Source organism: Acanthochromis polyacanthus, chromosome 7 (genome assembly GCF_021347895.1).
Source record: "Acanthochromis polyacanthus isolate Apoly-LR-REF ecotype Palm Island chromosome 7, KAUST_Apoly_ChrSc, whole genome shotgun sequence".
In the NCBI taxonomy this organism is placed as follows: domain Eukaryota; kingdom Metazoa; phylum Chordata; class Actinopteri; family Pomacentridae; genus Acanthochromis; species Acanthochromis polyacanthus.
The window spans coordinates 29644136-29671129 of NC_067119.1; the positions used below are offsets into that span (position 1 = coordinate 29644136).

General features: G+C 39.1%; 3 protein-coding genes across 3 annotated transcripts; 1 reads left to right on the top strand and 2 right to left on the bottom strand.

Moving 5' to 3' along the window:
* The first annotated feature begins 5165 nt into the window (after positions 1 to 5165).
* On the top strand, positions 5166 to 14821 carry hnf1a (HNF1 homeobox a). The gene is made up of 10 exons (XM_022196892.2): positions 5166 to 6894; positions 7955 to 8154; positions 8282 to 8462; positions 11138 to 11340; positions 11626 to 11768; positions 11862 to 12003; positions 12093 to 12281; positions 12356 to 12468; positions 12553 to 12637; positions 14464 to 14821. The coding sequence occupies exons 1-10, from the start codon at positions 6545 to 6547 to the stop codon at positions 14592 to 14594; spliced, it is 1737 nt and encodes a 578-aa protein (XP_022052584.2). The 5' UTR covers positions 5166 to 6544; the 3' UTR covers positions 14595 to 14821.
* On the bottom strand, positions 14754 to 17371 carry c7h12orf43 (chromosome 7 C12orf43 homolog). The gene is made up of 6 exons (XM_022196894.2): positions 17222 to 17371; positions 16881 to 16911; positions 15815 to 15913; positions 15644 to 15723; positions 15480 to 15567; positions 14754 to 15389 (listed from the first exon to the last, which is right to left on the bottom strand). Exons 1-6 carry the CDS (start codon positions 17334 to 17336, stop codon positions 15038 to 15040), a joined length of 765 nt encoding a protein of 254 aa, XP_022052586.1. The 5' UTR covers positions 17337 to 17371; the 3' UTR covers positions 14754 to 15037.
* Positions 17372 to 19026: 1655 nt separating this feature from the next.
* Positions 19027 to 26785, bottom strand: unc119.1 (unc-119 homolog 1). Its single transcript, XM_022196889.2, has 5 exons — positions 26437 to 26785; positions 23933 to 24046; positions 21889 to 21997; positions 21614 to 21786; positions 19027 to 21521 (listed from the first exon to the last, which is right to left on the bottom strand). Exons 1-5 carry the CDS (start codon positions 26669 to 26671, stop codon positions 21409 to 21411), a joined length of 744 nt encoding a protein of 247 aa, XP_022052581.1. The 5' UTR covers positions 26672 to 26785; the 3' UTR covers positions 19027 to 21408.
* Positions 26786 to 26994: the final 209 nt, after the last annotated feature.

Here is a 26994-nt window from a genome sequence, read left to right on the forward strand (position 1 = left end):
GGGAAAAAAAGCAGTTTTTACTCTGGCAAGGAACGTGGTGGAGTTATGTGGAGACTGGCGTATGTTTGTCCTTCCGTCTGTCCATCTGTGCCCAATATTACTCTAAAATGGACAAACAGATTTTGATGAAATTTTCAGGGAAAGTCAAAAATGACACAAGGACCACCAAATTAGATTTTGGCAGTGATGCAGCTTATAGTCTGGATCCATGGATCTGTTAAACATTTATGTATCACTGTGAGATAGAGGCACGGCATCACTGTAACTATGACAACAAGCGAATGTTACTTCAGTGCCCTGCTGATGATCACATGATTGCGATCCTACTACAAATCCACATTTGCAGACTTATCAGGACTTATCCGTGGGAAATTATTCAATGACTGAGCAACCACGGCAGAGTACTGCGCTCTCTGAGTGCTTTTCTCATTTTTTCCATGAAAATACTATTAAATTAATCAGAAATACAGCATAAACATTGTCAATATGGTAAATTTATTATTCTAGCTGGGAATGGCAGATTTCTTAATGGAATATCTCCATAGGGGTACAGAGGAACATTTCCAGCAACCATCACTCCTGTGTTCTAATGCTACATTGTGTTAGCTAACGGTGTTGAAAGGCTAACTGATTATTAGAAAACCCCTGTGCAGTTATGTTAGCACATGAATAAAAGTGTGAGTTTTCATGGAAAACAGGAAATTGTCTGGATGACACCAAATTTTTGGATGGTAGTGTATATTTAAGAGGCCAGTGGATTTATTAATTCATTCTCTTTCAATCAACTCTTCCAACTCTTTGAGGTTATCAACTGTAAGTGAGTCCCTGCTCTACATTCTTGACTCACACACCATCAATATGTATGTTTGTACTGCACAGCGTGTGATGAGTTTATTTTTACTTCATGGGTTTTTTTTCATGTGTACTTGGTTGTGTTTATATTCCAGTAGATGAATGCACCTTTGATGTGTCAGTGTACGTGTGTGTGTGTGTGTCCACAGCTGTGCTCACTGAGAACTGTTGGGGAATCCTGAACAGTCACATCTTTACCAGTCCACTGCCGACCACCATGAAACAGCTCAACTCTTGGGCTGTGCAGGAGTGGAGGAAGACCATCCACACTCAAGAACCTCGTACATTTCATGCCTGAAAGACTAAAAGTTGTGATCAAAGTGAAAGGGGGAAATACTGATTGTTAAATATATTGCAAATTCAACCTTTGATTTTCTGGAGAGCACAAAGTTTTGGGACATTTTGGTATACCACATTTAAAACAACAAGTGTGGAACCAAAGTACTGTGAAATAAAAGAACAAAAAACTAAATAGTCATTTAAATATTGAGGTTAAGACCCAACAGTGTTATTTGTGACATCACCTGGGTAATTTAAATATTAAGAACAAAAACCCTACAAATATTATATAAAATCCAACTTTACCTGACTAAAAAATATGTTAAGACTAAAATCCTACAATATCATTAATTTGGAGATGAATCTGATTGATTTAGAACTAAAGTTACCACCCTAGAATAATATCCATTAAAACCCAATAAATCAAAACAAACAAACTGTATAAATAAACAACTGCTAAAGCTCTTTAAAAAATGTCAAATTTATGGCAGAAGTGTTGTAATGAATTTCACTAGATTTCACAAGTCGACTTAATAAAGAGATCGCTGACCGAACATCCTCCTATGTCATATATAGTGTATTTTTTAAAAAAAGAATGAACTGAGTTAGAACATAAAAATAACTGAGATTTTAAATTACATCAATGTAACTGAAGTGACCAACATTAAGACTTTATTATGAAGAGACAACCTCATAACTTCCTGTCACCTTCTAGCAAATTTTTACTAACTTGACGCAGTTCCAGCCTGTTTTAGATAAAGTGTTACCAAACACAATTTACAGGTGGATAACTTCTGTGCAGTGCAAATTACGTGCTTTTGTCAGACAATTATTATAATTTGATCAGTTAAAAATGATACTGACACATTCACTCAAGAGGTGATGCCGTGTGTCACTTTATAAATGCTGTGTGGTCCTTCCAGTGTTACATTTAATATTCTTTGACAAGTAGTTGGTAAATTTGTTATTGATTCCAACTAAATGTAGCTGATTTTAACTGAACATGAAGTCACTGCTTATATATATAAAATCAAACTAATCCTTTAACTCATTAACAGGCTCTAATAGTGTATCTGAAGTTCTTAATTCATCACTTACGGTTTATTACATCATTACTCTTCTCTAATTATGTAATTTCATCGATACATTCCCATTTTATCACTGCTGTTACCTCATCTAGTAACTATAACTTGACTGCCCTTCTCAAATCCTGATTAGGTGTCTTGGTTAAGTCACTTTAAGTTAATGTATGCGTGGAGACTTTCTGTGTGTGAGCGCTGCTGATTGCAGCACCAGCAGAAATATGTGTCTTAATGCACCTTCCATACTGCACACGGCTTATTCAGTGTGGTATAACGGGAGGTTTGTGTGCTCATTCATTGCTGGGGTTTAAGTATTTAATTAGTAGCAAAGCCAGCTCTGGCTAATCTTCTCAACACTGACTCAACATGTGACCTGGTAACTAATGTTAAGGCCAATCAATAGCTCGAGCAACTCAAACAAAGACAGAGACAGCTTTGATTTACGGTGGGTATAAAACGCAAGCTGTCCTACGTGAAGAGAGTTTTTAGTTTAAAGAGTATGCTGAAATTGACCTGCAGTAGGACATTTGTGAGAATACAGTGCTGATTTTGTCTCTCCGGAGCACCCATATGTTATAGAAACTCTACAGGCCGGCAGTGTGGAGCACAGGATGTCCAGGCACAGATTTAGATTTGTGATTGTCCCCTCCAACACACTTTATCCTCATTGCAGCCAGTGTCCTGCCTGCACACAGGCCCACTCTATCCTCCACAGATGAACAGATGAAGCTCTGGAAGTGGGACAGGGGCTATTTGGACAGGAATTAAGGGGTGTGTTAAATTTCTGCATGCATGATCAATGGGGTTGAATGGTGGACGGGGACGGGGTGGGGGTGAGACAGAGAGAGAGGGCGAGCAGAGAGAACACAGGCTCAGGCACCAGCAATGGCTCACTAATGAGAGATGGACAGCGTGGATTGTATCTCATTACCAATCAACATAGCTTTGAGTTCTCTGGAGAGGGAAAATGTGAGCTCTAATGTGTGCTGCATGTGTTCCTTTTTGATAAACCCAGCTTGTGTGGTGGAGCATTAGTCACAGCGGTATCTGAGCTGTTGGAAATCCACACACACATACACACACACTACCCTCTGTCCGTTTTGGTGAGGAGTTTCCTCTGAATAGTACAATGGGACTTAATTACAGGTCAGTGGCATGTCTCAGGGAGATAGAGGGAGCTCTGTTACCCTTCCAAATACAGTATAATGCCATCTTCCCAAGGGTGGGGTGGGGTAACAGGAGCCCGACACAAAAAGGTGCTGATAGGCTGAACCTGAGAATGGTATAAGGTGATCCAAGCAGAGAAAGTGAGCGTTTTACACTGAAAAGAGAGGGAGGGAAGATAAAAGACAACATTAACTCCCAAAGCTTTGCTCCCATTCAGTTTGCCCTCTTTCCTTTCCAGCTCGCCTCCAACTTTCCATTCCTGCCTACTTTCTTTGACAAAACACAAGAGGAACAGGCAAAAAAAAAATACACTGAAATTGAGAAATCTATGGGCACAGTAGAAACAGTACAAACAACAGCACAAACCGCAGAACTTTTGGAGTTTAACACCACCTGCAGGGGGCCGAGGAAAGTTCAATCATCCTGACATGAAATAGCAAGGAGTGTCTTTGGTGACATAAAAATCCAACAGCAAATGTATTTAAAGTGTACAAAAAACAATCTGTAAAAAAATAATCCAAGAAAAAATAACAACTAAAAACAAAACAAAACAAAACCCTTGCTGACAGAAAATAACTCCCAACAAATGGTACAAAAAACTAAAAAGAATAGCTACTGTAATCTCCACAAATACAGCTGCTATTTAATAAACAGAGCTTCTCCTTCCAGGTAATTGCTGTAATTTAATGAAAAAAAAACCCACAATAGGCATATAATGTAAGATTACAGACTATGACCTGATGAATAAAAGAAAAATAGCATCAATAAAGTTTGTATTAACACACACTACCAGTCAAACATTTGGACACACCTTCTCATTCAATGCTTTTTATTTATTTGCATTATTTTCTACATTGTAGAATAAAATTGAATCTTAACACTTTTTTGTTTACAATATAATTTCATATGTGTTCTTTTATAGTTTTGATGCCTTCAGTATTAATCTACAATGCAGAAAATAATTAAATAAAAACCACTGAATGAGAAGGTGTGTCCAAACTTTTGACTGGTAGTGCACCTCTATAACAAAAATGTTGGTAAAGTTACTAATAAATACCTGTTAAAAAAGAAAAAATATCATAAAAAATATAGTAACTTGTGCATTCTGTTATGTTAACACTATTTCATCAGTGTCATGGAAGTCAAAGAAAGAAATGTTTATTAATTTTAAAAAAAAAGTGGAAATAGTAAACCTGCAAAACTGCAAAAGTTTTGGATGAAAACACACAGAAGTAGTTAATGGTAACACTGTGAAAGTATGTGGCCCTGCACTGCAATTACGTACACTCTGGAGGTACTTTCTTCTATTCTACTACACTAGAAAGGAATTACTGTACTTTTCACTCCACTGCATTTGTTTTTTGAACTAGAGATTTTTCCTGAAAACACAGAACTCAGATGACAATATGTTGCAGAACAGAAAATTAATAAAATATTATTAAACTATAAAATATGTTGTTATCTATTAGTGCTCTATGTACAACTACATTTATATGAATTTTTGGACATTCTCTAGGACGATCAGAACAACTATGACATCACAGATTCTTTAGATATCTTCATATGTAAATCTTTCCTTTTCATAGTGAAGTCCTTTCATTTTTCTGCACTTTATGAATTGACAATATATGTTCTATAAAACACAAAGCACTGCTAAATGTTAGAAGAGTGCAGTCAACATTTTTTTATAGAAACATCTCCTACTTAGAGCCACTTTGTCTTGTTTCATATGCCCATAGCTCCTCCAGACTTCCTGTCATGGTTCCACTTCAACAATTTGAAACCATAAGCAGAAAAACTTTAAAATTAAAAGCTCTTAAAATGAACACAGATTTGTACTGCATAATGCTTTTTTCTCTCAGTCTTAGTCATGACATTATTCACAGCTTTGCCTTGTTATCAAGCAAATTTGTTTGTTTTTCAGTGATTTTACTCGTTATTACCTGTAATTTAACCAAACAGGGAGAATATGTAAAAGAAAAGTAAAGTATTCAGAAAATTACAGTTATAAATATAAAAAAATATCTAAATTCTTACAGTGTTACCAAGAACATGCATACATAACTACACACAAAAATGCAATACTTTATATTAACTTTTACCACATTTAGTACTGTATACATTTTAAAATTAGAAGTGTTTTGTTTATAGTATTGTACAGCAAGTTTTTTGAGTTTATACTAACCTTAATGTTAATGTTAATCTGGTTACTAAGCTGCTTGTTTTGTTGTTGTTATATGTAAGCTACTGAATATTTGAATTTCCCTCTGGATTAATAAAGTATCTATCTATCTATCTATCTATCTATCTATCTATCTATCTGTCTATCTATCTATCTATCTATCTATCTATCTATCAAAATTAAGCACATAAACACTGTTAAAAATAGATGTTGTGGTAGTTGTTAAAGGAGGATCCTCTTTCCACAGTGCAGACCTCATAATCACCTCTTATTCTCAGTGATGGAACTAATGCTCCACATAGAGAACACTGCTCAGTAGAACATGCAGTAACTTTTGGTTCAAACTGGTTTCCTCTGAAGTATAGCTGAGGCAACAGCGCTCTCTACTGGGAAAAACAACAAATCAACTCATGCTTCTGATCACTGGATCTCCTGTAGCTCTGTGCTTTATGTTCAATTCTGTCCTACTGTTGCTTTTTTTTTTAAACTATGTGCCTAAACATAACCGCCTGGAATACCTGTAATCCAAACAGATGAAAGCTTTCTGTGTCCCATCAGTTAGTTTCAATATGAAATGAGAAATACCTCCACACATAATCCTCACTTCACAACTTCTCGCTCGTGTTTCTTCCTCTGTTTTCTGAGTGCTAAGCCGCAGTCCCTGCAAATGTAAAAAACCCCTCACTTTTATTTATTGTTCTTAAATTGCACTTTGGTCCGTGTTGGGGACTGAGAGTGGGGACAAAGTGCACAGGACGCATGTAAGGAGGAGGGGGTGAAGAGGAGGAAGGTTAAAAAAAAGAAAATTGACCTTTGAAAGCAAAACAGCAGGTGGAGAGCTAAAAATCAGGCAGCTCGGGACACAACGGGAGACAATTCAAACGAGGAAAATGAAAGGAAACTTTCTGTAGAGCTGAAGAGGGACTGCAGATATGAGAATGAGGCCCGGCTGTGTGGCTGCTATTTGACTGAGGCAACGCACATGAGAGCAGTGTTGGTTTGTGAGGCAGCGGTGAGGAAGAGCAGAAGACTAATGGAGGGAGAGGAGAGGGCCGGGGCAGCCAAGGGGAGGCCGAGCCGTCTGACTGCCCTCCAGGAGCAGCTGATCTGGGCCCTGCTGGAGTCTGGACTGACCCGGGACGTCCTGGTCCAAGCCATGGGGGAGCTGGAGCGAAACAGGGCCAGTGCCGGTGCTGAGAAGGCAGACAGAGGGGATGGAGAGAGCTCAGAGGAGGGAGAAATGGACTTCCCACCGCCTATATTCCGAGACCTGGATAAGCTTCCTCCAGAAGAAGCGTCCAAACTGAGGGCTGAAGTCGACCAGTTGCTGCAGTAAGTAGATCCAAGCACTTCTCTGGAAGCTCCAGCAGCAAAAGTCATCTTAATGTCTCTAAATACTGTTCATAGTCTATCTGTCCAACAGGACCTGATCAGGCAGAGTCTGAAAAGTGATCCTTGACAATGTTTTTGATTCCCATGTCATTCTTTTCCGTCTCTTCTATCCAAACTAAGCGGCCGAGGGTTGAAACAAGCATTTAACCTGTTGTTACGACTGTTCCTTTTCTCTTCTTCTGCCCTGGTTTAACGTCTCTTTACCAAATCCAGCCTCCTTCACATGCTTCTGTGTCTGTCTCTCTGCAATCTGGCTTCTGAGGCGAATTTAAAGAGGGTTCCTCCTTTGCTAGTTACTAATTACCCACCCCCATCATTATTCCCTGGGCTTTTCTTAATAAATAAGCTACATGCATAGGTGAAGATTAATAGAGTCGGGCTGCTCAGGTGAGGCCATGTTTGCACAACGCTTGACTGATACGTCTGCACCCAGTTCAAACACCTGACTGTTAATATTTGGAATACGTGCATTTCTGACTGCATTCGTATCAATATGTCAAATCTAATGTAAAACACTTACTTTTTGACAAACTGTGAATTATTTTTATTCTAATTTATCTAATATCATAGCTACAATATTTGTGGGGTAGACTGGAATCTATTAAAGTAAGAGATTTTAGAAATTTGATGCATTTTTTCACAGCTTTTTTCTTGACAGTTAGAAAGCACTAATCAGGTTTCATAAACCTTTCACATGTTTTTCCCCTCCGGTGATCTGAAAGCGCTGGACTTTAGCCCTGTGTGCTTTCTCTTATCGCTCTCTGTCAATAAGCCGCTCTCTACTTCCCTCTGACAGGACATACTCTATGTCTAATGTTGTGACCAGCTGTGTCTGCATCGCACTGCTTTAAATCCTGGTAACTGTCAGAAATGTGCAGAAATATCGGGGAAAGGCAAGAATGTATGGATATATTTCAACCCAATAAATAAAAATGCAAAAAATATGAAGTCCCATACAAAAGTCTGTATTTGTCAGCTCAGGTGTGTGTGTGTCTGACAGGGAGGACCCCTGGCATGTTGCAAAAATGGTGAAAAGCTACATGCAGCAGCATAACCTACCTCAGAGGGAGGTAGTGGAGTCAACAGGGCTCAACCAGTCCCACCTCTCACAGCACCTCAACAAAGGCACACCCATGAAGAACCAGAAGAGAGCTGCTCTGTACAGCTGGTACGTCAAGAAGCGGTGCGAGATCAGCCAGCGTGAGTACCGTGGAGCTCCGATTTCTGCTTTCAAACACCGTTCAGACATCAGTTCTCCAGGAGGCTGGGAGTTTTCAACAGAGAAATGTAAAGAGAGAGAGAGAATAATTTTACCGTTTCCTTCCAGAATTTACCAACGCCAAACATGGCCTCGCGACTGTGGAGGAGCAGGGAGAGGAGACCAAGAAAGGCCGGAGGAACCGGTTCAAGTGGGGTCCAGCATCCCTGCAGATCCTCTTCCACGCCTACGAACGACAGAAGAACCCCAGCAAGGAGGAGAGAGAGGGCCTGGTGGAAGAGTGTAACAGGTGAGACAGGCTTTATAAATATCTTATTCTCAGAGCTTTTGCTGTTAGTTTGGCTCAGCGACGACTTAAACCACATGCTTGGTGATGTAACATTCATATTACTGTTACTGAATAATCTAATTCAGGGGTGTCAAACTCATTTTAGTTCAGGGGCCACATTCAACCCTATTTGATCTCAAGTGGGCCGCACCATTAAAATCAGAATAACTGATAAATAACAACAACTCCTAAATTTTCCTTTGGTTTAGTGCTAAAAAGTACATTCTAAAAATGTTCACATTTAAGGAACTATCTTTTTATAAAACATTTTGAGCAATCTGACATTTCTTAAGAAAAATAAGTGCAATTTCAATAACATTATGCCTCGGTTTATCATTTACACATTACAATTTTCTGATCACAGAGTGTCTACAAAGGCACAAAACATTTAGCCGCAGGTGTCTGGAACTAAGGTTTAGAGTATTTTACTTTAAAAAACACAGAAAACAACAAAAAATAGACAAAATATTCCAAATACAACACACAAACAACAAAAGCGAGAAACAAAATGACAAAAAGATGAGACAAATGACATGAAACAATAAAAAAAGTGACAAAAAAATTGACAAAAAAGTTACGTAGCGACCAAAAAATTAACAAACGAGACAAAAAAGGACAAAACTGTGAAACAAAACGACAAAAACGATATACATAACAATCAATAAAGCAAAACACACAATGACAAAACCGAGGCAAAAAAACACAAGCGAGACAAAAGAGAAACACAAAATGTCAAAAATAAAAAACAAAACAACAAAAACATGACACAAAGGATAAAAGTCAGACAAAAAAGGACAAAAAAACAACAAGAGAAAATATTACTAAAATGAGGCACAAAATGACAAAACAACGAGCAATATAGTATTTTACTTTAAGATCAAAATTATAGCTTTACAAATTGCAGTTAATGCCTTCTCTGTAATTTTTGCACTTTACAAAGTCATCCCGCGGGCCAGATCAGACCCTTTAGTGGGCCGGTTTGGGCCTGTGGGCCACATGTTTGACACCCCTGCTCTAATTAATGGTATCTGATCCTATATATACTGTCAATAAAATAAGTATTCATGAAAGAATTTGCAATAATAAAAGCTAAAATTCAGAAAAGCAGCACAACACAACAACATGAATTGTATAATCTGCTCCATCAGGCCTATGCTAGTATGGTTTAGTCCCATTTAATCATCTAATGGCTGTTAGAATAAAAAGCAGCTAAAAAGCAGCAGAGAAAAACACATTTACTGCTTTAGATTTGGTAGGGCTGAACAATAAACTGTATTTTCAAAATATACATGTGCATTAAACACATCACAAAGATTGCCTGAAAAGCTATATAGGGTTTTTTTGTACAGGAGCCATGTGTTCACACCCAACATGTAAACATTTGTAAGTAATCTGCAGCAGCCCAACCTGGATGCTCTTCTGACTTTTCATCCAGTGCATTCATTAGGTCAGAATTTCAGTGTTTAAATTTGATTGTAAAACCAACTACGGTCACATCAACCTGAGCTGTACTAGAGTTTATTGCCGAGGAATAAATGTTACTCTGCTTTCTAAGAAGGTGGACCTGGTAGATATCAAAGACCGTTAGCATACCGATGATAGCAATTAGCTGCCCGAGCCCAGTCTCACAGAGCCTCTAGGCTAATTTGTGGTACTTTTACTTTACTTCCCACTTCATGCAACTTCTTATTTCTATTACATCACAAATGATTGTACTTTTTACTGCACCATGTTTCTTTGACAGCTTTAGTTGCTGGTTAGTTTTCAAATTACAATCCTGTTTGATAACACTTTACTTAAGCAAAGCTTGAATACACAAGGAGAGTTTTCTAGTGCTACCACTTATGTCAAGGATGTGATCACCTCTCCAGTAGGTTTTTACTACTCTCAGAAGAAAAACATTATTTTCTGGTTCTTCAAAGTGCCGTCACTGACTGAAGAATCTCTTATAGAGAATGGTTCTTCACTTAGTACTTCATCCATGTAGTTCTTCAAATAACTAGAGGTTTTTCACTTTTTTGGAGTCATTTGGTTTTTTTGGCAGATAATAGCGCAACATCAGAGCTACAACTAACTATTATTTCAATATTGTTTAATCTGCATTTTTCTCAATTAATCTTTGGTCTATAAAACATCAGAAAATAGTGAAGTGAGAAATGCCATCACAGTTTCCAAATCCCATGACGGCATCCTGTAATATAATGAGCAGTATTTTTGGGGGGGATTCTGTAAAGAAGTGTCTTTGAAATGATTACATACAGAACATATTTTTGTCATTGATGGTTCCTAAAGCAACCATTTTTTGAGGCACACAAAATTCTAAAAGCTTCTTTGTTCTCAGACATTACTGTGAAAAAACATTTTTGGTTCCCCAATTTCTTTTCAGTGTATTATTCGACCCAAAAATGGCCAAGTTTAGTTCAGGTGTCACCATGTAGCATCAACTTTGTTCAGTCTCTACTTAATTATGTGTCTGGTGGGTCTACTGTGCATGCAGCATTTTAGCATTTTTTGAAGAAATTTTAAAGACGAGATTGGTCAGGCGTGAAGAACATGTCTAAAATCTGTGTTCAAATAATAATGAGTTGTTACGATGTAAATTAATGTATCACTGAGCTCTTCTTCTTGTCTTCCAGAGCTGAGTGTCTCCAGAGGGGCGTGTCTCCCTCCCAGCTTGCTGGTCTGGGCTCCAACCTGGTTACTGAAGTCCGAGTTTATAACTGGTTCGCCAACCGCCGTAAAGAGGAGGCCTTCCGTCACAAACTGGCCCTCGACACACCCTTCACCAACCAACCTGCCTCCTCCTCTAATCCCACCCTTCCGCCCAGTCCTGAGCACGGTAATACCCTGACTGTGTTCAGGCAAGAACGGCAGTGAAATTTAAGACTGAAATCAGAGCTGGATGCTCTGTCTGTACAAAGTTGATTGTGGAAGACCTTTAGACTCTCATTCCTTTTTAATCTACTGATATAAAACAATTTTAGTGACTGCACTGGTTCTGACACTGATGCTCATCTTTCTCAGTTACTTCACACTGCCATTTGGAGCCGACTTTTAAACTTGATCTATGTGTAAACTATGAACCTTGTCAATGATCTGGGACCTGACTTGTGTTGTTTTCCAGGTGTGAAATACAGCCAGCAGATCTCCTGTGACACAGGGAGCTCAGCCAGAGGCAGCGGAGGGGAGAGAGTGGGACGACTGGTGGCCAGTCCTGTCCAGCTGGAGCCCAGCCACACACTCCTGGAGGGCCACAACCTCAAACCAGTGAGAGCACGTATCATGGTTCCTTACTGCTCGGTACTGTAAATCTACCAGCTAGCCCTGCTGCCTTCATGACCACATTGTCTCTGGTTTCAGGTGTCCAGCGGCGGCCCACTACCCCCAGTAAGCACTCTGACCTCTCTGCACAGTCTGTCGGCCTCCTCTGCTTCCTCTCAGAGCCTCATCATGGCCTCGGTGCCCGGCGTCATGAGTCTTGGGGAGTCCTCTCTTCTCATTGGTAACACTGCCTTTCTGCTTTGCTTCCTTTTCTTTCTTGGAATCAAAACCAAAATTCTGAGAATAATATTGACACCCTTTGTTTCCCAGGTTTAGCCTCCACACAGCCGCAGACGGTGCCCGTCATAAACAACATGGGCGGCGGTTTCACAACTCTCCAGCCAATCTCATTCCAGCAGCAGCTTCACGGCTCCCCCCAGCAGCCAATATCACAGCATCTTCAGAGCCACATGGCTGCCAGTCCCTTCATGGCCACCATGGCACAGCTGCCGTGTCACAGTAAGGCCAAAGCAACACAGTGGGTTCAGCATGTTATGTTGAGTAAAGATTCATTCATGTGTTCCTCATTACAGTGTACAAGTCGGAGTCGCCCCAGTACCATTCATCCAGCCTGCTGTCTCAGACCATGGTCATCACCGACAGCAGCAGCCTCGGCACTCTGACCAGCCTGGCTGCTGTCAGACAGGTATGTGGTCTGATTGGTTAGTTGGTCTGTTAGGGTGCAAATAGTCGTATATTAACAGCCTGTTCTTATTTTTGTTTTGGGTAGATTCTGACAGCAGATCCTGAGGAACAGTCAGACCCGCCTTTACAGGAGGATTCTCTCCACCTGCAGCCGCACACACCTGTACCAGGTACACAGCTGGAAGTTTACTGCACAACATCTACCTGACCCCGACAAAACCATTTCAAAGCTACATCTATGAGCATTACGTATTTAATCTAGAAGCAAGAATGTTCCTGTTTTACACCATAGAGGAATTTTTGGTGACTTCCACCTAAAGAGGATTTAGCAGAATATTTTTAACTAGTTTTTTTGATTGAGGTCTAATTTACTCAAGCGTAACAGTGATGCTCTGAAGACTCTTAGTTCTACAAACACAAAGGAGTTGGGCTGTGGAGGCAGAGGAAGATCATCATCACCTCTTTTTAACCTCCTCAGCATCCAAGGTCAGATTGTAGAGCAGATTGAATTTTTGGGAACAGACCTGGGAACAGAACTTGTCTCTCATTCTCACAACATGCTGACTCTTTATACAAGAAAGCACGACAGCGCTTCCACCTGCTAAGGAAACTCAGGACTTTTCACATCACTAAACACATTTTAAGCCTGGTTTAACTTTCACTCATTGAATCACTTTCAATATTTCATCCTGGTACAAGTCCCTCATACCCAACAAAACTTTTCTGTATAATCAGTCAGACCAGCAAAATAACTGATTCCTGACTTCCCTCCCTCTCTGAGCTCTACCACTCATCTGTGATCAGGAAAGCCTCTCTGATCACAGAGGACCCCTCTCACCCCTCCGTCAGTCTTTCCAGTTGCCGCCATCAGGGAGACGTTACAGACCTTCATCTCTTCAGCAATAACCATCTTCAACGATCACAGACACCGCACATACCCGTTTTTATCAGTTGCTTTTGAATGTGTTTTCATGTCAAAAGAAGAATATCTTTCACCACTGGGACAGCAATGAAGTTCAACTAATCTAACAGACATTTTGTTTAGTAAATGTGCATACAAACTGGAAAATGCACAGATTTTTGTTGAATAGGCTCAGTGCCTTTATGGTGCACCTATGTTCACTGTCATGTACGGCCCCTCATAGGCCCATGCAGAGCCAGGAGATACTATGTATGCGCACTTATCTGGGGTTAATCTGAGGATTTTAATGTTCTGCAATAGTGTTTTGTTGGATTTCAGTTATTGCATTTTATCACATTAGCTCACATAGTTTGGTAAATATGTTAATTAGGTTATTTTATCCCAAGACTTAGATGGAATGATTGATACCACACTCATATTTGTTTTTCTGAATATGAAGCCAGAGCCAAAAGCTGATTAATTTATTTTAGCTTGTTGCCCGGCAACATCATAGTGATGACAACTATCCAGGAAGTCAGTGCTAAAAGCCAAGAAATAATCTGCCACATCACTGTCCGTGAAAACATAAATGTTCACTTGTAGCTAAAATGTGTTAATTATTTAGGCCCAGAGGTGCTGGTAGGTAGAGTTTGCTATGTTTGGACAGAGTCAGGCTTACTGGTTCCTTATTTCAAGTCTTTATGGAAAGCTAAGACTTTATTTATTTTAACACGTGTTCTTTTAACATAGCATTTAAGAGCACTTTACTGTCCCATACATGAGGAACAAAAAAAAAGCACTTTAAATTTACAATGATCTTTTTTAATGCCGTTTGTCTTTATGTGTGCAGTTGCTTGTCTTGCCTGGTTGTCCTTTTTAAGCTGCTTGTATTCTCTTTTTAATTGCCCCATGGGGATAAATAGTTTTTTGAACTGGAGTGAATTAAGCTAACAAGGTGCTGTCTGCAGTTTCATGTCAAACACTCCTACTGTGCAGCCCAATCAGTAAATGAGTAACTGTTCTTAGAGAAATTATTTTTTCCTAAAGCTTTTTGTAAGTCCACATAAATTAGTTTCCTTTTTTTTTTGTCCACAGCTTCTTCTGAGAGCCTGGAGCTGTATCCTGCCTCTCAGTCTACAGAAAGTCATCCGTCTCACCTCCTCTCACCTTCACCTCCAGACATCAGCTCCTACATTCCTACACAAATGGTGTCAACGGCGCAGTAAAGTACCCTGTCCATGTCCTCGCCGTGTCTGGGATGGACAGCTACCTCTGGTGCAAATTTTCTGAAAACAACCTGGAATCAAGGCCCAAAGGACGACTCAGCTTTGAAGCATCAAAGACTGTCAGACTCCCTCTTCATGCAGCAGAGAATCAACTGAAAATCAACACCAATATGTATTTTTTTATTAAAATGTTTTGTAGTATTAAAAAAATGTAAATTGAATTGAAACTTTTGAACAGCATGTTAACTGCACTATTTTTGAGTTCACTGCCTTAAATTCTTTTTTTTTTTTTCAGACTTCTATGAAGATTTTTCATAACAAAGTAAAGACACAAATAACCGAAATGAGCGAAATAATTCCTAAAACATGGCACCATCCCATCATTTAAACGCACATCAGCAGAACGGAACATCCTAAAACAGTGAAACGTTAGTCGTAAAAAATCAGTTCATAGCTTTTTCCTCTGTGTTTCCTTCTCGTTTCTTTTTCTTTTTCCCTTTTACTTTGACTTGTGTGTGTTCCTGCTCTGAGTTCTCGTGCTCACCATTGCTTTGAGCATTAGAGTCCACCTGTTCACTCTCTTCTTCACTCTGTTTCCTCTTTTTCTTTTTCTTAACAGTGTGGCTTTCCTCTTCCTCTGCCACCGTCTTCTTTTTCTTCTTCTTTATTTTTTCCGAGCAGGGATTCTCTGTAAATGGAGGTGACGTCGAGGAGGGCTGTGTCGATGAGGGTAAGAGATCTTTAACAGACACCGCTGCCTCCTTCAGCCTTGCTTCCATCTCACTGTCGCTGTCACTGTAAGGAGAAGAGAAATGTGCAATGTTAACGCAGGAGTACAAAAACTAACCAGTATTAAGGAGAGAGAGAGAGAAAAGGATGAAGAACCTTGAGCTTGGAACTGGCCGACGCCTTACGGGGGCTGGAGGATCATCAGCTTTCTGTCCTGGGACTGATGTTGAAAACAGACGAAATCCTAAAAGAAAGAAAACTTTTACATTAAAAAATGATGCAAATGTACCAGAAAATACTGCGAGAAAGAGAAACTGTACCTTCATCAATATCATCAACACCATGACATGTTGATGATTCCACACAGGATGAAGCTTCAGGCCTCATCTCTGAAATGCAGCTGAAAGTTAAAGAAAACTATTAGAAGTCTAGTCTCTTCAAGTAATAATTACTATTATAAAATCATATATGTCAGCAATCAAACAAGCTACCTGTCAAGAAAATGCCCCAACTTTTTGGCAACATGTGTTTGAAACCCTTTGGTGACCTGGAGCTCATTGCCATCATGCTCATGGTCAGCGACGACAACACTGTTGGACAAGAGTAGAATACTGAGCATCGAAGTAGTTACAAATAAAACCGACATTTAGACGATTACTGTTCCCCTTCTTAAGGTAAATGTGGCTGAAAAGACAATCATGAACAGACCACATCTTTTAAGGTAACACTATGCCAAAAACCATAATTTCTTCCATGCAACAGCCAATTTTGACATATTACATGAAAATATTTTGCTTCCATAGCATGTCTTCTTTCAAACCAGGGCAAACATAGTTAGGTGGTAAAGTTATGGCATTTACAAAGAAGAAAAACTTTTGTTCTCAATCTATGAATCGAAGGTTTGTACAGAGAAGTTAATTTATACATTACCAGTCAAAAGTTTGCACACACCTTCTCCATCAATGCTTTTTATCTATTTGGATTATTTTCTACATTGCAGATTAACACTTTTTTGTTTTACATGATTCCATGTGTATTCTTTGATAGTTTTGACATCTTTAGTATTAATCTACAATGTAGAAAATAGGGTGTGTCCAGACTTTTGACTGGTGGTGTATATCATTCAGGGTATGTTTTTTTGGCTGTTGAAAGCATTTTCCAACTTATGATGTCATTAAAAAAAAAAGAAAAATTGGACTTTGACTTTAATATGTCAACATAATGGAACAAGGGTTTTCAACCAATGCTGATCTCTGTTTCTGATTGCAACTGAGCGCATATTTTAGTAAATGATGTAAACAAACAAACAAACAAAAAAACGAAAAAAACAAACTTTCAAGAGAAGAAAAAAAGTTAAAACAATTAAATCAACTGTCTTGTAAGTAATTGTTAAAGTTTTAAGGTGGAATCTTTTAAAAAAAAAAAAACAAAACTCCTGTTCACCTGTAGTGTGACTCGTTAATGGAGCACAGGATTTATACTACACACTGAAAACCCTTCATTTCTTTTCTCCATGTCTGCTGTATAACTAGTACATACTTTGATGGTAACACTCACCGCTTTGACTCTTTCACACTGCTGTCTGCATCTTAAAAAGGTAAAAACACGCAGCAGCAGTCAGTAACACAGACACGTTTCATATCAAAACAGTGTTTAATGCACTAACAACCCCAGCTGATGCTGTAGCTTAAAGCTAAAGTCAGTAAATTCCAATAACTGCATATTTCTGAGCCATTTAACTCTGTAATTACTTAGAAATGTGTACATGAACTACTTGCAGAACTACAAATACTGGCAGTGTACTTTTCTGGGTTTAGTTAATTTCGTCAGGAATTAAAAAGTTGTTTAGGGACTGCTGACTTCGTCTCTTATTCCACATATGACAGAAAACCCTTCACCTTTGTTCTTGGTAGTTTTTGTCTCCCAAACTGCCTCCTGACATCTCCTGAGCTGTTCGTCGTCGCTGCTGCTGGAGTCTGACACACCGACCATCTTTTTAGCGGGGGCCGCCATGATGGAAACATGTGCTGCTGGTGTTTCTGTTTAGAACTGAGGATTCTGGGTAATGAAGTTTTCTAGTAGAGGGGAACTTCGTGCACAGTTAAATGTCTTAATTCTTAGATATGTGCCTTTATTCATCGCCAGTTTGATACAGCTTTGGGAAATAAACTATATGACAGAAACAAAAGGGACAAATAAGAGTGAAAATCAAATTTTCCTTCTTTAGCTCACACATTTGACCTCCCCAGCGAGCAATGGATATCTGAATTATTCAGAAATAAACCCATATGATGTCATAAGTTCATGTCATATTGTTACTTACAAATCAGAAGGGAAAATGTGCAGTTCTTGCAACAGTTATCCAAAATTGGTGGGTTTAAGACAGCTTTTATTTTTTAGAGTTGACATCAATACTAAAATTTAAAGTGGCACAAACGTCAATGCAACACTATTATTGAAATGCCTTTTTTAATTTAAGTTTTAGATATGTTTAATTAAAAGAGAACTTTTCAACATTTGATAGTGTTGCTACAACTTGCAATGTGAAACCATCAGATATTGTTGTGAGTGGAACATAGCTCGAGACCTCAGAGTGCTGATTATAGATAGACACAGTGCAGCAGAGTCAAATTAGCACATTTTTGAAATAAGTGGGTTGAAATATTTTTTGAAATATGGGCTGAAATTAAAAAAAAAAAAATTAGATCCAATAATCGACCAGGCCGATAATTAGCAGAACCCAAGTTTTTGGAAGGTACACATAGAGCTGATTTAGTATTAGCTTAGACCAGGGGTGTCAGACATACGGCCAAAACGGTCCCGTCAGAAGGTCCAATGTGGCCTGTAGGTTTAAAAAGGTGTAAAAATTACAGAGGTGGAAATGAATCCTTAGTGTGAAAATATTAAAAGACATTGAATATTGTGCAATATAATGTGAGTTAGCAGATTGAGTAGGACAGGGCTTGGTTTGGTTGAATCCTATTGTTGATTTCCTGCCACAACTTTTATGCATTTTTGTGTAGAAATTTTAACAACACAGTGGAACAACTTATTCTTTTCCTTAATAGTTCCCACTTCAGTTTGCATGGTGCATCAGTTCAGGTGTTCAGAATTACTACACAGATGTGGAAACGAATGTAAACTTAAAACAATTTCTAGATCTTTACAAGTTGCATATTACTATTTTGTTCAGTTGCAGATGCCTGTGACTAAATGTTTTGTGCCTTTGTAGATAAACTGTAGTCAGTAAGTTGTAATGTGTAAATGATATGTTGTTAAAATTGCACTTATTTCTGTTAAAAATTCAGATTGTTCACATTTTGTAAAAAAAAAAAAAAAAAAAAAAAAAAAAAAAAAAAAAAAGGTATTTCGTGAATATTTTCAGAATGTACTTTTTTGCACTAAGACAAAGGATGGGTTCCCTTTTGGGTAGGACAAAGTCATTTATAGGTTGTTATGTTATGATTTAATTGGTCAAATTGGGCTGAAACTAAAACGAGTTTGACACCCCCTGGTTTAGACTAAATCAACAGAAAGTAACAGCTTAATAAATGTATATTTAAATACATTCATAAAAGATTATTGTCTTGAAATAGCCACAAAATCACATCCCCGGCTATGTTTATTATTCAGTTAACATGCAATTTTTGACCACAACAATCACTTATAACCCTGTTACAATGAGCACTATACATTCAGTGTGTATTTTTCAAACAGCCATTTTTATTTACAACAAATCTGATAAGACATGAACGTGTCATTTGTAAAATCAGCTGATACAAAAAGTGGAGTCCATGCAACAGGACACAGAATGGATCCATAAACTGTTTGTGTCGGTCACATGGTCTTTTTGCACAGACATACAAAGTGTCCAGACTTATAAAGGCATTTAGAGAAAACACCACTGACTGATATTGTATGGCTAAACAAAGTCTTCCCAGCTACCACAACAGCAGCCTGACAGACATACATCCATCGAGTCCAACTGGCAAAAAGACTGAGGGTACATCATGAAGCAAAGACTACACCTGTCAAAGTGTGCTTGATATCCCACCTGATAAATTACAAATAGGCTACATAATGCGTTGAGAATAAAAAACATCCAAGTTTTATGCAAGGCGGCACTGCAAGACAGCAACAGAGAGCGTGATATGAGGAGTGAAGACATCATCCCTTCAGCTTACTGCTGTGTGCTTGACAGGTACAAGAAAAACAAGTTGTCTTTACAAGAAAAAAAATCAACACCCGGATTCAAGGCACATGGAGTCTATGTTAGAACATGCAGTAAGAAGAAGCCCAGATCATGAGTACTGAAAAATTACAAATCTCCCTGTGTATGCCTGATTTAAATGCAAATTACAAAATTGCTTCCTGCCTTAAGAAATGGAACCAGCTAATGACATTAGACATATTTAGAATACTTAGGCTGCAATTGATGCTGCAAGCAGAAACTAATTCAAACTGATCATTGTTGGTGCTTTCTATGAACTTTGGACAACCTCTCAGGACTAGACAGTCTAACAGCATCACAATGAATGACTAACAATCAAATCATCAACTCTGCTACAGAGGGCTGCTGTGTAAGGTTGCTTTAGGCTGTAACAGTGTATCAAATGGTCTGGAAACCTGTGTTTATAAGAAAATATGTACGATTTTTAGTACATGGCCTAAACTCTGCTAAATCACGAGTATAATCAATTAAACAGGACTTCTGTAAATAGAAAAAAAGGCAGGTCAACTTCTGCACCAACCCTAGCGCCTCATCAAAAATAGATCAGCTACCCAGCTACATCACTCTGTACTGTCAAGTTGCGTGCTACTGTGGCATTTCACTGGTAAACTGAGAACCTGAGCACAAGGCAGCAGAACATAGACTCAGCAATCAGTTAGATAGGTACATCACACTTTAGGCCAAACTCAGCTACTAAAGAATGGGATTCACAGTGCTGCTGTGACAAATAAACCAGGAAGACAGACCTGAAGGGATTCAATTATGGTGTGAACAAAGAGGGCAGACCAATGAGTTTTACACACGGACGGCATCTAAAGCAAGACGTGTAAAGTTCAGTACCTTAGATGCTGCTGCTAGCTTTTCCTTTTGATGCATCCCAGAGTTCGAAAAAGTTGAACAGAATCAATGTGACACCTCAAATTATGAAAATATCACATGCAGTTGTATTAAAATATACTTGACTAAAGATTGGTCAATTTTAACAAAATGGACACCACATTTAAAGATCTGACACCAACCATCGCAGAGATTCACAACTTATACCGAAAGAAGAATTAAACAATATTAACTTGTGCTACATGATCATCTATTACTAACAATACTGTAAAACATCTAGTTAATGCTCGCTTTTCCATACAGGAAACACAATTGTCACTTGCAAAAGGTGCAAACAAACATCAACTGATAGCATCTATATTTGTAAAGAACCAGTGTAGGATTTAGGGGCAGTTTGAAATCCTCTTTTTTCAGAATCTATGGTGACTGACACTTCATCATATAACCGTAAACATGCCAGGCTTCATGGACGAGGACTCACTCCCTACGTAGATATGAACAGCTCATTCTTAGCTAACAAAAGCACAATTTGTTGCTACATGTAACTGTAAGCTAATTCCATTTCTGCACGTAGATCCCTAAATCCTACATGCTGGTCCTTTAGGTAAATGAAAACTAACACGGTCTGTAGGCTTTACCATGAGAGGTCTGTGACTCAAAGTGTCCCTTTCCAGCAGAGACGGCAAGAAACTTAAGGCAAAAGTGTTCAAGCAGTAACATGACACTTGTAAGAGAAACCAAAATACAGAACAAAAAGGTTTCAGTCAGATATAAACAAAACTATCCCTCTGAGTCCCAGAAACTGAGATTTTGAGGTGCTAATGAATGGATCCATGATTTCATATGAAGACAGATGTGATCCATTGTTCTTTTTTTCAGTACGGTGTCACTTTCATAATAATGTCCAAAAAGGAGAGAATACTTCTGTCCCCCTCCTCAAAATAAACTTTTGTTGGGGTGTAAATCCAGGAAATATATCCCCTGGGAGGTATTGCACATTATCATTCCCTTCATTTACTACAGACCGCCATTGTAGGCGTAGTCTGCCTTGTTGTGCATGATGAGTTTGTTGTCCACGAAGTAGAAACTGTCTGATCTGGTCTCGTAAGGGTGCGCCACCATTTGGCGAACTGGAAGAGGAGAAGGAGAAATACAGGAGATTAGTATGTCGGCTGGTATGTAAAACACCGACTAAATATCATGGACTTAGACAAATGCTCACTGAGGTCGTCTGGAAGCTGTGGAAACTCATAAATGTGTTCACATGTGTTGCGGCTGTTAGGAATGCAAAAGCCAAAGTCAAAGTCAAAATTCTTGAGAAGGCGTCCCTGGAAGTAATGCCTCTCGATCATACGGAAGCTGTTAATGGGCCGGTCACCCACTGTGAACTCCACTCTGCAGTGAGGAAACAGAAACAAAAAAAGACCCCATTTAAAACTGACAGTCAGGAGATGGACGGGCCTCACTGTCATGCAGTCAGAAAGTCCATTTACTTACGTTGCACCAACAGTGCGCAGCTTTAGGAAGGCTGGTGTAAACTGGTATCTGACAAAACGCCCTGCACTGGTGTCTGCATCCCCGCTCTCCTCCTCATTCTCCACAGGACCTGATGCACAAAATATGTTCAGCTGACTGGCACCCGGTGTTGACAGGACATGAAAATATTTCATAGCATACATTATGGCAACGTAATTACAGTAGAATGTAAATGTTGCTGTGAAATGCTGAACTGATCTCAGAAAAAAAAACTTAATGATGGCACATTCTTTAAAACATTTTCAAGATAATTAGCGTTTTATTTTTGCTTTGAACACATTTACAGTGTGAAACAGGAAAGGTGCACCCCAAGAAATCTGATCTAAGTCTAACTTTTTCCAAGGTTTTCCACCTTAACTAGACGGTTAAGACCACGACTTGTTGATAATCATCATTAGGAAAGGTCAGGTGATGCAAAGCTTTGTAAATATTCTGACTCCTCAAACTCTATCCCAACAATCAGCAGCTATGGGCTCATTTGTGCAGCGGCCCAGCACTCTACAGTGCTTGGTAGTCTTCTTCAAATCAAATCCCTGCTTTTTACGCAGTACCTGAACTTTACTCCTGACTAAATGTCGCATCTTTTCTAGGACATGACTCCTATTGGCTTTACCATTTTGACTGAAATGGAAAATTCTTTTTTGAGATTTAATGGTAACTTTAATCTATTACACTATTTCTCTGAAGCGAAAATGGGATTGTATTTTTAAGCATTTAAGTGTGAACATTTTAAGTGTTCCAGTTTTCCCACGATAATACAGCACTATATGTAATTGTGATAAGAGCTACTGAGACATATTTTATTTTGGAAGGTTTTGGAAGATTTTGTGAACTGATAATGTTCAAACAGAACTTTTTGGCTGCAGTCAGCAAATAAGAAAATTTGTGCAGAATTGCATAAAAATAAAACTTCGCCAACTGCTGAGCACAGAGGTGAACCGATTAGGCTTTATCCTTGTTTTGTAGTCAGCAGCACAGAAAACAATTCACTGATAGAGGTAACATGGGCCGAATAAAATGGCAATCATCTCACTGTAAAAAAATTTAGAGATGAAAAAAGGATGGTTTCTACAATAGGATAATAACCCTAAACGCATCTCAAAATCCCCAATGGACTACCTTAGGAGGTGCAAACTGAAGATTCTGCCATGGCCCTCACAGTCCTCCAATCTACATATCAGTAAAAATCAATGAAAAAAAGCCATCCAAATGAGAACTGAAAGACATGTAGCTGCCACTACAAGCTGTGATACTTACTGGGGGTGTTGTTAAGTACTGCCCAAACTTTTTCATAGGCCCTTTACCTTGTAATTATTTTGAAAGTTAAAAATAACACATAAAAAGAAAATATAAGAAATGTGTCATATTCAAATGTATATCGTTTGGAAATCAGGTAATCTTTTACATACTTTAGCTAACAGAAATGTTTAAGGATGTTATGACACCTTTTCACAGTTTCTCTTGAAAGACACAATTTGTTTCATGTTTTGCTAAAATATCTGTCTTTTCAAACAACTCGTTATTCAAATTATCATCCAGCAGAATCCCGAAACCGTTGATATAACTGACTCCTTTCATAGAGTATGTTCTAAAAGAAGAATGTTACATAAGTCAGCTCAGATGCTAAGAAAACACTTAAGATTCTTGATTTTTTTTTTTTCCATCGAGAAGTGTTACCCATGAAAAGGAAGTAATAAATAAATCCTCAAGCATTTGTCCTGCTTCTGGGACTTTTTTTTATCCAAATACCGATTTAGAAAACAGTAACTCTAGACTGAGCATATGGCAATGGAGTCAGACCTATACACAGTATTCCCATGAGAGAGATTGTGGTTTTCAGGCAACACTGTACTTTATCCACTACACAATACCTTCAGGGCATAACTGAACAGCATCAACGAGTTCTTTACGCATGCCTCTCAAAGAAAGCTTATTACTCCATTTGAGACTTATATGTTGAGAATACTTAGCTGGATGTAGTGTCAAACATTAATATAACACGTACCACTGTTAGGAGGTTTGGCGATCTCAAACAGCACCGTCCCCGTCTCAAGATCTCTTATTTTGAAACGCGTGAAGTCAATGTTGTAGATATTGTCCTCAGGTCTGCAAAGATAATCTGTAAAGTGAAATAACAGTACAAGTAAGAAAATGGCAAACATATGATAGGTAAGATCATTATCTGACAGCAAACAAGCACCTATTAGCAATCAGCATCCAATTTTTTTGATATTTCATTACACAGTGCTGGTCCAAAAAAAGTTGCCACTTGGATTTACCTAAGCAACTAAGCAAGAGCCTTCCATTGGATAATTACTGCAGTGATGAATACATTTCAGCTGCAAAGAAAACAACTAAGGAGATTACTGAAACTGCTAAAATCAGGTTAAAAATCGTCCAGCGCATCATTAAAACTTAAAGGGTAGCGGTGAACCATCATCTTCAGAGAACAAATGTAGTCAGTCATGTGATCTGATGAGTCCAGATTTACCCTGTTTCAAAGCGATGGAGGCATCAGGGTAAGAAGAGAGGTGGCTGAAGTGATGACTCATCGTGGCTAGTGCCTACCGTACAAGTCTGCCGAGGTTAGGGTTACGATCTGTGGTTGCTGCAGTTGGTCAGGTTCAGCAACATTATGTTCCTAAAGACTGGGGTCGGCTGACTACCTAAGTATATTAAAAAATACCAGGTCTTTCCATCAGTGGAGATATTCTTCCCTGATGGCATATTCCAATATGACAATGTTAGGATTCATGGGGTTCATGTTGTGAAGCTCACACAGAGCGTATGAGATTTTCATTTTCACATGTGGATGGGCCTCCACAGAGTCCAGACCTCAGCCACACTGAGAATCTTTGGGATGTGCTGGAGAAGACTTCATGCAGAGGTCCAGCTCTCCCATCATCAATATAAGATCTTGGCAGAAAATTAATGCAGCTCTGGACAGAAATAAATGGTGTAACATTGCAGAAGCTTATTGAAATGATACCACAGTGAGTGCATGCCATTCTCAAAGCTAAAGGTGGTCCAATGAAATATTAGAATGTGTGATTTCTTTTGGATGGGTAGTGGACATTGAAGTCCAATACAAGTCGCAAAATATTTTGTACCACAAAGGCTTACCCTTACCTAGAGAACTGAGACAGCAGTCAGTGAGCAACTAAGATTTCAGCATGTGTTTTCTGCCCCCTGCAGTAGTGGTGAGTAATCCTATAGCACAGGCTCCCAGCTTGACAACAAAGTGTAGTGAGAGAGAAGGGAAGTAATGCCATTGTTGTCTGGTCCGGAAAAAGCCCAAAACAATGGGAGCTATTAAGCATTAGCTGCAACCTTGGTAGAGTGGGTGTCCGATGACGAACCATGGGGTTAACTCAGAGGGTTCAAGTAGGGCAGTTAGTGGTGGGGTGCATGGGTGATGACAATCCCAGGGGGGCAAATGGAAACAGGCCAAAATCCAAATTAATTACTTGAAAGTGTACAAGGTTTTTCACCAAACAGTAGCTAAAATAACTAATGTGTTAGTGTTGGTTGCTGTGGCAAAATCACAGTGAATCAACATCCGATTATCAACCACCATCCATTTACAGAACAGTCTGTTGTAAAACCACTGTACATTAACTGCAACACTATTAGTGATCATAGTGCTGCCAGATATCTCCCACTGATATGGGTGGAGGACAAAATAAAGTGAACAGTTTATTCACTCAACCTACATTTGCCAGGTGGTGAGAAACGTAAGTGTAAATGTGTGTGTTGGCAAACTCATTTGCCAAGACAATTTTATGAAGTCTTTCTCAAACACAAAACATTTCTGGCGTCATTAACCCGTTAAAGTGACGACATTGTTTCATTCAGACAAAGGTCACTTTCTATAAATGTCCCTTACAGCTTCAAGTCCCTATAAATGTCCCTTACAGCTTCAATCAGTCAAAACCCCTCCAAGAGATGGGGAGAGCCACAGTGTGAATCACATATTTGCCATTCAGGACAGATGAGAACACATATTAATCTATTGCTAAAGAAAACAACTAAATCTTAAACTCACAGCAACCATTTCAAACTGTCCAAATAAGTAACTGCCTATTATTTACACAATAACTGAAAATTCTGCCCATATTTAAGGATAATCTCACGACTATTAAACAAAGGCAGAACACAAACTCTACATCTGCTCACACATTAGACAAAACAGCTTAATAAGACAAAGAGTTTTTAACATTAATACAGTTTTGAGCACAGGGTGCTCTCAACAATATTTCTTCCGGGTGCCCCAAATTCCTACATACGTCTCTGGACATAGTCTGGTTAAAAACATAACTAAACCACAAATGAGCGTTGTTTTTTTTTGACTAATAAAACATATTTAATATACTCATTAGATTTAGTGGGCTTAATCAGTGGTCGCCTATCATTAATGTTAGCCACAATTAGCATAAGATACATGGTAGCCGTGAGGCGGTGTGTTTTCTACTCATTAATAAAGCCCAATTTAGCCCTCACGTAGCGTACCTTCCGTAACAGCCCGGAGACCCAGGACATGGTCCGGGGAAATATCTCTTCCCAGAGCCCGGAGTTCATCCTCCGTGACCACAGGCCACTTCTCTGTTTGGCTGCGCCTCGACTTCAGCTTCTTCAGCATTCCTCCACCGGTCTTTCTGTCCCTGTGGTTCGTCTCTAAGCCGGTATTTGCGTCCGTTTGCCCCTTGCCTACTGTCTGTGACGGTTCGTTTCGAGAACCGTTCATACCGGAGACGGGGCCGGGAATGAAAAGAGTTGCTGTGCTTTTTTTTTTTAATTTGAGAGCGACTTGACAAACTGGGGGGTGTAATTTCAAGATGGCGTGAAACGTGTATGGGAGACGGAAAAGCGAGCTGTTGATTGGCTGAGGACGATGGAGGTTGTCATAGTTACCGGATGGGTATGAAGGGTTTAGTGTCCGGGTCTGCCCGTTGTGGTTTCAGCTGCGAGCATTGTGTGTTACTTCTGGTGCACAACAATGATGTGAGCGAAATCGGAAAATTTTATAAACTCTAGAAGCTCCCATCTGCCACCTCCTCCCATTGTGGA